Source organism: Leucoraja erinacea, unplaced genomic scaffold (assembly GCF_028641065.1).
Source record: "Leucoraja erinacea ecotype New England unplaced genomic scaffold, Leri_hhj_1 Leri_77S, whole genome shotgun sequence".
NCBI classification, from domain to species: Eukaryota; Metazoa; Chordata; class Chondrichthyes; order Rajiformes; family Rajidae; genus Leucoraja; species Leucoraja erinaceus.
This window is the reverse complement of record NW_026576707.1, coordinates 159501-170000: the sequence shown is the minus strand read 5'-3', so window position 1 is coordinate 170000 and position 10500 is coordinate 159501. Positions and strand designations below refer to the sequence as shown.

At 51.4% G+C, this 10500-nt stretch overlaps 1 protein-coding gene across 1 annotated transcript in view; it reads right to left on the bottom strand.

The window, feature by feature from the left end:
* Positions 1–10500, bottom strand: part of numa1 (nuclear mitotic apparatus protein 1) — a 113932-nt gene that overhangs the window by 18198 nt on the left and 85234 nt on the right. The window contains 3 exon segments of the mRNA XM_055631479.1: positions 364–679; positions 3662–3902; positions 9097–9293. Of these exon segments, the coding sequence (XP_055487454.1) occupies positions 364–679; positions 3662–3902; positions 9097–9293 (754 nt within the window).

Genomic DNA, 10500 nt, shown 5'->3' with positions numbered 1-10500 from the left:
GTGAGTGAGTGAGTGGTGAGTGAGTGAGTGAGCGAGTGAGGGAGAGTGTGAGTGATTGTGAGAGAGTGTGAGTGAGTGAGTGAGAGTGAGTGGGTGAGTGAGAGTGAGTGGGTGAGTGAGTGGGTGAGTGAGTGGGTGAGTGAGTGGGTGAGTGAGTGGGTGAGTGAGTGGGTGAGTGGGTGGGTGAGTGGGTGAGTGAGTGGGTGAGTGAGCGAGTGAGTGAGTGGGTGAGTGGGGGAGTGTGTGGGGGAGTGAGTGGGCGAGCGAGAGTTAGTGAGTGGGCGAGCGAGAGTTAGTGAGTGAGCGAGCGAGAGTGAGTGGGTGGGTGAGTCAGCGTGCGTTGCGGTGTGGCGCGGTACTTACTGGCAGTACCGGTGCTGAAGAGCCGGGATGAGCGGCGTGTGGTGGGCCTGAAGCCGGGCAGGTTCCTCAGTGCCGCGGCCCCCAGATCCTCTGCGTTGCTGTCCAGCGACTGCTGTGAGGTGGAGCGCTGGGTGGCGTGCAGCGAGCTCGCCGACGGGGTGCGGCTCCTCCAGCGACCGCGGGACGCCGGCGGCAACTGCAGCGGCGGAGGCTGCTGGCCGGCCATGCTGGGCTGGGAGCACGAGGGCTGGGCCAACAACATGGAGGCTGAGCTGCGCGACGTGCTGGGCTCATCGTCGAACTCCACCATCTGCTTCTGTGGAGAGAACACACGGAGCAAGCGTCAGTGACGGGGCGGTGGGGTCAACTGGAGATGGGAGGGGATTCTGGATACGGGGGGGTGCAGCGGCAAAGTCGCTGCCTTACAGCGAATGCAGCACCGGACACCCGGGTTCGATCCCGACCACGGGCGCTGCCTGTACGGAGTTTGTACGTTCTCCCCGTGACCTGCGTGGGTTTTCTCCGGATGCTCCGGTTTCCTCCCACACTCCAGACGTACAGGTTTGTAGGTTAATTGGCTTGGTGTAAATGTAAAAATTGTCCCTGGTGGGTGTAGGATGGTGTTAGTGTGCGGGGATCGCTGGTCCCCGCGGATCTGGTGGGCCGAAGGGCCTGTTTCACACTGTATCTCTAAACTAAACTAAACCAAAGGTAAGGGGTGGGGGGGGGGGGGGGGGGGGGGGGAGGGGAGGGAGAGGTGCAGCAGGCTGGATGTGGGGGGGGGGGGCAGGTTGGATGTGGGAGGGACATGGGACATGATGTGGGTGGAAGGGGGCAGGATGGGTGGGGGGGGGGGTGGGGGTGGGGGGTGGGGGGGGGGGGAAAGGATGGATGTGGGTGGGGGGCAGGATGGATGTTTTACACAGAGGGTGGTGGGTGCCTGGAACGCGCTGCCAGGGGTGGTGGTGGAGGCAGATACGATAGTGGTGTTTAAGAGGCGTTTGGATAGGCGCGTGGATATGCGGGGAATGGAGGGATATGGATCACGTGCAGGCACAGGAGGTCAGTTTAAGTTGGCACGGTGCTCGGCACGGACTTTGTGTTCCTGTGCTGGACTCTTTTATGCCAGTATGCAATCACTCTTGAACGTCTGCAGGTGTAGAGCATATTAAGTGGGCAAGAAGGGCAAGGTGGGCCGAAGGGCCTTCTTCAGTGCCGTACACTTCTGCGACATGGCTGACAAACCGCAGGGTGAAGTCACACGGAGACCACACCACCGACTGGTGTGTATCACGGCCTGGTTCAGCGCCTCAAAACGGCTAGCAGCGATGGCACAGAGAGGCATGGTGGCGCAGCGGGTAGAGCTGCTGCCTCACAGCACCGGAGACCAAGTTTCCATCCCGCCTGTACGGAGTTTGTACGTTCTCCCCGTGACCTGTGTGGGTTTTCTCCGGGTGCTCCGGTTTCCTCCAACACTCCAGAGGCGTGCGGGTTTGGTTAAATTGTAAATTGTTTCTAGTGTGTCGGACAGCGTTAGCGTGTGGGGATCGCTGGTCGGTGTGGGACTCGGTGGGCCGAAGGACCTGTTGCGCTGTGTCACTAAATAAAATGTTGTGTTAGTCCCTGCCGCAAAGCTACCACTCCTGGCAGCCTCAGAATTAAAGGAACTTTAGGAAGGAGGTGAGAGGAGGAACTTCTTTAGTCATAGGGTGGTGAATCTGTGGAACTCATTGCCGTAGAAGACTGTGGAGGCCAAGTCAGTGGGTATTTTTAAGCAGAGATAGATAGATACTTGATTAGAATGGGTGTCAAGGGATATGGGGAGAAGGCAGGAAAGTGGGGTTAGGAGGCAAGGATCAGCCATAATTGAATGGCGGAGGGGACTCGATGGGCCGAATGGCCTAATTCTGCTCCTGTCACTCATGACCTTATGACTGAACCAGTCAGCGGAAAGACAATACGTGATTACAATCGAGCCATTTACAGTGTTGATACACGACAAGGGAATAACGTTTAGTGCAGGGTAAAGCCAGTAAAGTCCGATCAAGGATAGTCCGAGGGTCATCAATGAGGGGTCATGTCCCAGCTGGTTCTCGCCCCTCTGTGATCAGAGTCACATAGCAGGGAAACAGGCCCTTCGGCCCAACTTGCCCATGCCGACCAAGATGCCCCACCCACGCGCCTGCGTTTGGTCTGTATCCCTCTGAAGAAGGGTCTCGGCCAGAAACGTCACCTATTCCTTCTCTCCAGAGATGCTGCCTGTCCTGCTGAATTACTCCAAGCATTTTGAGTCCCTGTAAACCCGTCCTATCCGTGTACCTGTCCCAAGGTACAGAAGTTGGGAGGTCATGTTGCAGTTGTACAAGACGTTGGTGAGACCGCATTTAGAGTATTGTGTTCAGTTCTGGGCACCATGTTATAGGAAAGATATTGTCAAACTTGAAAGGGTTCAGAGAAGATTTACGAGGATGTTGCCAGGACTAGAGGGTGTGAGCTACAGGGAGAGGTTGAGTAGGCTGGGTCTCTATTCCATGGAGAGCAGGAGGATGAGGGGAGATCTTAGAGAGGTGTATAAAATCAGGAGAGGACTAGATCGGGTAGACGCACAGAGTCTCTTGCCCAGAGTAGGGGAATTGAGGACCAGAGAACATGGGTTCAAGGCGAAGGGGAAAAGATTTGATAGGAATCTGAGGGGTAACTTTTTCACACACAGTGGGTGTATGGAACGAGTTGCCAAAGGAAGTGGTTGAGGCTGGGACTACCCCAATGTTTAAAAACCAAGTTAGACAGGTACATGGATAGACACTAGACAATAGGTGCAGGAGTAGGCCATTCGGCCCTTCAAGCCAGCACCGCCATTCAATGTGATCGTGGCTGATCATCCACAATCAGTACCCCATTCCTGCCTCCTCCCCATATCCCCCGATTCCAGTATATTTAAGAGTCATATCTAGCTCTTATGGGATATGGCCCAAGCGCAGGCAGGTGAGACTAGTGCAGCTGGGACATGTTGGCCGGTGGGGGCGAGTTGGGCCTGTTTCCACACTGTATGACTCTTGAGTGTCTCTTCAATGTTGTGATAGTCCGTGCCTCCCGCTGGCTGCCAGCTGCGGCCCCTCGCTCCGTACACCTTCCCCGGGAGGGGGGAGAGAGAGAGGGGAGAGAGAGGGAGAGGGGAGAGGGAGAAGGGGGAGGAGGGAGGGAGGGAGGGGGGGGAATGAGGGAGGGGGAGAGGGGGAGGCAAGTGGAGGGGGGGGGGGGGGGGGAAGGGAGGGAGGGAGGGAGAGCTGCCCCCTACCTTGGTCATGAGGATGTTGATGACCTGGGTGGTACGTTTGCGTCCCGAGCGGGTCTTCTTGGCCGAGTCGAGGCACAGTGACCCTAGGGAGCCCAGGCTGGTGTCCATGTTGGAGTGGCTGTGCTGGGGCAGTGGCGTGAAGTACAGCGACTCCAGTGACTCCCTCTTCCCCTGCAGCTTCTGCACAACCACAGAGTCGCTCCTCTTCACCTCGGGGGTCTTGTAGCCCGCCTTGCCCCTCCTGCAGGAAGACGGGGAAGAAAGTCACGTTCGTTGCCGCAGGAGGCCAGCACACTTATTTATTTAATTTATTTGTTTTTTTTATGATACAAATGCTTTTATTCAAAAAATAAAAATAATCATACAAATGAGCACAACCAAAGACTGCCGATGTTGACAGTTTTACAAACAAACCATCATCAAATTAATATAATGCCAACTTTATCAACAGAACACTCCAGCGGCGACCATTTTGGTGGCAAAAACGGGAAAGCAGACTATTATCTAAATGGTGGCCGATTAGGGAAAGGGGGAGATACAGCGAGACCTGGGTGTCATGGTACACCAGTCATTGAAGGTAGGCATGCAGGTGCAGCAGGCAGTAAAGGAAGCAAATGGTATGTTGGCTTTCATAGCAAGAGGATTTGAGTATAGGAGCAGGGAGGTTCTACTGCAGTTGTACAGGGTCTTGGTGAGACCACACCTGGAGTATTGCGTGCAGTTTTGGTCTCCAAATCTGAGGAAGGACATTATTGCCATAGAGGGAGTGCAGAGCCGGTTCACCAGACTGATTCCTGGGATGTCAGGACTGTCTAATGAAGAAAGACTGGATAGACTTGGTTTATACTCTCTAGAATTTAGGAGATTGAGAGGGGATCTTATAGAAACCTACAAAATTCTTAAGGGGTTGGACAGGCTAGATGCAGGAAGATTGTTCCCGATGTTGGGGAAGTCCAGGACAAGGGGTCACAGCTTAATGATAAGGGGGAAATCCTTTAGAACCGAGATGAGGAGAACTTTTTTCACACAGAGAGTGGTGAATCTCTGGAACTCTCTGCCACAGAGGGTAGTTGAGGCCAGTTCATTGGCTATATTTAAGAGGGAGTTAGATGTGGCCCTTGTGGCCAAGGGGATCAGAGGGTATGGAGAGAAGGCAGGTACGGGATACTGAGTTGGATGATCAGCCATGATCATATTGAATGGCGGTGCAGGCTCGAAGGGCCGAATGGCCTACTCCTGCACCTAATTTCTATGTTTTCTATGTTTCTATGACCAGCGTTCACGGAAGGCCTTCAAAGTCCCTGTGGAGTAGGCCCGGAGAAGGGGGCAGGCAGTCGATCCTGCTGTGGCTGTCGACTGCCCGCTGCCTGGACTCGAACGGCCATCTTGGCCAAGACACTGGGTGTTTTTAAAATGGCCGCCACACATTCGAGTTGCTGCCTCATAGCGCCAGAGACCCGGCGTTCCATCCCGACGACCGCTAAGGCAGCATCTGCGGAGAACATGGACGGGTGACGTTTCAGGTCGGAGCCCTTCTTCAGACTGAAAGTGGATGGGAGGGGAATATTTAAGAAAGAAGTGCAGATGCTGGAAAAATCGACGGTGGACAAAAATGCCTCACTGCGATCCAGGTTCGATCCCAACTGGCGGCTTTGTCCGCATGTAGTTTGTGACCAGAGAGAGATTTCTCCAGTTTCCTCTCCCATATCCCAGAGGCAAGCTGGTCAGTGTACATTTCCCTTGGTGTGTGAGTGAGGAGATAAGATCTGTGGGAGTTGATGGGAATGTGGCAAGAATAACAAAGGCATTAATGGAGGATTGGTGTGACTGAGAGATCGACACAGTTAAGTTTAGTTAAAGAATATTGTCTATTGTCTTTTCCGGTTCTCTGGATAATTTCAAGAGAGAGCTAGATAGGGCTCTTAAAGTTAGCGGAGTCAGGGGATATGGGGAGAAGGCAGGAACGGGGTACTGATTGGGGATGATCAGCCATGATCACAATGAATGGCAAGTGCTGCCTCAAAGGGCCGAATGGCCTACTCCTGCACCTATTGAGTATTTTTCATTGCTGGAGAAACTCAGAGGGTGAGGCAGCATCTATGGAGCGTAGGAATAGGTGAGGTTTCGGGTCGAGACCTATTCCATAGATGCTGCCTCACCCGCTGAGTTTCTCCAGCATTTTTGTCTACCTGGGAAGGAACATTGACTTCAAGTACCCCCTGCATTCCTTCCCGCCACCACCCCCCCCTTCCCCACCAAAGGTGTCCTACTAGTTCCACTATTCCCTTCATTATCACCTCTTCCCCAGTCAACAATGGATCATTGTGGGCTCCACCCTCCCTCGGTTTTCTGTTACCAGCCCCTGATTTGTTCCGGCCTTTTCCTACCTCTCGTTCCCACCCCTCTACTTTCACAGTCTGAAGAAGGGTTCCGACCCGAAACGTCACCCATCCTTTTTTCTCCGCAGATGCTGCCCGACCCACTGAGTTTCTCCAGCACTTTGGTATAAATTCTTGATTAGAAGGGTTATGGGGAGAAGGCGGGAAAATGGGAGTAGGAGGCAGAGATCAGCCACAAATTGAATGGTGGAGTAGACTCGATGGGCTGAATGGCCTAATTCTGCTCCTAGAACTTGAACTTGTAAATCAGTCTGAAGAAGGGTCTCGACCCGAAACGCCACCTATTCCTTCGTTCCATAGATGCTGCTTGACCCGCTGATTTTCTCCAGCATTTTTGTCTACCTTCGATTCTTCCAGCATCTGCAGTTCTTTCTTAAACATTGTTTCTACGTATCGTAGGATTTGACTGGCACGGTGGCGCAGCGGTAGTTGCTGCCTCATGGCGCCAGAGACCCGGGCTTCGATCCTGACTACAGGTGCTGTCTGTACGGAGTTTGTACGTTCTCCCCATGACCTGTGTGGGTTTGCTACGAGATCTTCTGTTTCCTCCCACGCTCCAAAGACGTGCAGGTTTGTAGGTAAATTGGCTTGGTACAAGTGCAAATGTTCTCTAGTGTGTGTAGGATAGTGTTAATGTGCGGGGATCGCTGGTCGGCGTGGACTCGGTGGGCTGAAGGGCCTGTTTCCACGCCGTATCTCTAAACTAAACTAAAAGCTTATAACATATAACCATACAACAATTACAGCACGGAAACTCATTCCACACAGCTGCCACTCTCTGAGTAAAGAAGTTCCCCCTCATGTTACCCCTAAACTTCTGTCCCTTAATTCTCAAGTCATGTCCTCTTGTTTGAATCTTCCCAACTCAGTGGGAAAAGCTTATCCACGTCAACTCTGTCTATCCCTCTCATCATTTTAAAGACCTCTATCAAGTCCCCCCTTAACCTTCTGCGCTCCAAATAATAAAGACCTATTTTGTTCAACCTTTCACTGTAACTTAGTTGCTGAAACCCAGGCAACATTCTAGTAAATCTCCTCTGTACTCTCTCTATTTTGTTGACATCCTTCCTATAATTAGGCGACCAAAATTGTACACCATACACCAGAATTGGCCTCACCAATGCCTTGTACAATTTTAACATTACATCCCAACTTCTATACTCAATGCTCTGATTTATAAAGGCAAGCACACCAAAAGCTTTCTTTACCACCCTATCTATATGAGATTCCACCTTCAGGGAACTATGCACAGTTATTCCTAGGTCCCTCTGTTCAACTGCATTCCTCAATTTGCTACCATTTACCATGTACGTCCTATTTTGATTTGTCCTGCCAAGATGTAGCACCTCGCACTTATCAGCATTAAACTCCATCTGCCATCCTTCAGCCCACTCTTCCAAATGGCCTAAATCTCTCTGTAGACTTTGGAAATCTACTTCATTATCCACAACACCCCCTATCTTGGTATCATCTGCATACTTACTAATCCAATTTACCACACCTTTATCCAGATCATGGATGTGAATGACAAACATGTGAATATGACTATATCTACAGGCAACAATGATAAACCAACATTAACTCCTGTGTGTTTGTTTTGTACAGGATACTGTTCTGCTTCTCCACCTCCACACCATGGCCAGATACACCCACGTGAGGTTGAGGATCTTGACACAGAAACCCAGATAAACAAAATGGCTGCACAAACCAGCTTCTGCAGACCCGGGTCAGGCAGCGTCTCTGGAGAGAAGGAATGGGTGGCGTTTCGGGTAAAGATCCTTCTTCAGACTGAGAGTCAGGGGAGAGGGGGAGGAGAGAGAGAGATAGACGGTGGCAAACACATTACCTCCCTCTCCCATTCCCACGCCGACCTTTCTGTCCTGGGCCTCCTCCATTGCATGAGGGCAAATGCAAATTGGAGGAACAGCACCTCATATTTCGTTTGGGCAGCTTACAAGCCCTGCCATATAATTATTGATTTCCGTAACCCTTGCATCCCCTCTCTCTCCGCACCTCCCCCACCCTCCTGGTTGCACTAGTTTCATTGTTGACCTGTTGAGTCTCATTGTCTGCAACTCATTTTCACCTAACCCACATGCAAATAAGCATGCAAGTACAGCAGGCAGTGAAGAAAGCGTATGGCATGTTGAGTATAGGAGTAAAGAGGTCCTTCTGAAGTTGTACAGGGCACCTAGTGAGACCACACCTGGAGTATTGTGTGCATTTTAGGTCCCCTAATTTGAGGAAGGACATTCTTGCTATTGAGGGAGTGCAGCGTAGGCTTACAAGGTTAATTCCCGAGATGGCGGGACTGTCATATGCTGAGAGAATGGAGCAGCTGGGCTTGTACACTCTGGAGTTTAGGATGAGAGGATATCTTATTGAAAATTCTAAGATTATTAAGGGTTTGGACATGCTAAAGGCAGGAAATATGTTCCCGATGTTGGGGGAGTCCAGAACCAGGGGCCACAGTTTAAGAATAAGGGGTAAGCCATTTAGAACGGAGACGAGGAAACACTTTTTCTCACAGAGAGTTGTGTGTCTGTGGAATTCTCTGCCTCAGAAGGGCGGTGGAGGCCAATTCACTGGATGTTTTCAAGCGAGAGTTAGATTTAGCTCTTAGGGCTAAGGAAATCAAGGGATATGGGGAGGCCGGTTCTCTGGATACTTTCAAGAGAGCTAGATGGGGCTCTTAAAGATAGCGGAGTCAGGGGATATGGGGAGAAGGCAGGAACGGGGAACTGATTGTGGATGATCAGCCATGATCACATTGAATGGCGGTGCTGGCTCAAAGGGCCGAACGGCCTACTCCTGCACCTGTTGTCTATTGAAACGTTACCCATTCCTTCTCTCCAGAGACGGTGCCTGCCCGCTGAGTTACTTCAGCCCTCAGTGTCTACAATGGGGAACATTTTTCTTGCATCTCGCCGTCACTAAATGCAACGATGGCAATAAATGTAGAATAAATGGTTCGTTATGTGTGTTCGGCGTTAACCCGCGTGCGTGCAGTTGTTCACTGTTTTGACACTGTTTTACCTGGCTGCTGTACTGTCCCAGGCCACCACTGCCGACTCGTCCAGGTCACTCAGCTCCATGCTGTCCTTGCTGAACTCGGCCTCGGAGTCGCCCGCCTGCACCGAGCCCTGGTCGGTGTTGCTGCGCGACCTCCTGGTGATGACCACGCTCGCCTGCGACTTGTTCACCTCCCGCAGCTGCCGCTCGGCGTACTCCACCTGACAATGACCCCGGGAATCAGCGGGTTAAGGCACGACGGCACCCGGCACAACACTCGCTGCTGTTTTAGAAGGTGTTCAGTGGATAGTAACTCTCCCGGGAGAATGGAGTGTCAGGAAGGAGAGATAGATCAGGGGGTAGACAAAAATGCTTGCGTTTACATATAAAATTATAAAAGGACTGGACAAGCCAGATGCAGGAAAAATGTTCCCAATGTTGGGCGAGTCCAGAACCAGGGGCCACACAGTCTTAGAATAAAGGGGAGGCCATTTAAGACTGAGGTGAGAAAAAACGTTTTCACCCAGAGAGTTGTGAATTTATGGAATTCCCTGCCACAGAGGGCAGTGGAGGCCAAGTCACTAAATGGATTTAAGAGAGAGTTAGATAGAGCTCTAGGGGCTGGTGGAGTCAAGGAATATGTGGAGAAAACAGGCATGGGTTATTGATAGGGGCGATCAGCCATGATCACAATGAATGGCGGTGCTGGCTCGAAGGGCTAAATGGCCTCCTCCTGCACCTATTTTCTGTAATTCTCCCGGGAGAATGGGGTTAGGAAGGAGAGATAGATCTCTCGAAGGAATAGGTGACGTTTCGGGTCGAAACCTTTCTTCCCGCCACCCACGCCCCCCCCCTCCACAACATCAGTCTGAAGAAGGGTCTCGATCCGAAACGTCACCTATTTCCTTCACTCCATAGATGCTGCCTCACCCTCTGAGCTTCTCCAGCATTTTTGTCTACCTTCGATCTTTCCAGCATCTGCAGTTCTTTCTTAAACAACAGATTAGGAGGAATCTCTTTAGTCAGAGGGTGGTGAATCTGTGGAATTCTTGGCTACAGAAGGCTGTGGAGGCCAAGTCAGTGGATATATATTTAAGGAGGAAATAGATAGATTCTTGATTAGTACCGGCATCAGAGGTTTCGGGGAGAGGGCAGGAGAATGGGGTTGGGAGGGAGAGATAGATCAGCCATGATTGAATGGCGGAGTAGACTTGGTGGGCCGAATGGCCTAATTCTGCTCCTATCACTGACAAACTTATGACAGACATCAAGTTGTCGAGTTTAGTTTAGTTGAGAATTACAATGCGGAAACAGGCCCTTCGGCCCATCGAGTCCACACCTACTGTGCCCATGCCTGCCAGATTCATAACTCATGCTCCTGCGCTATGGTTAAAACAGCTCACATTCCCTTATCCATTGACTATTGTT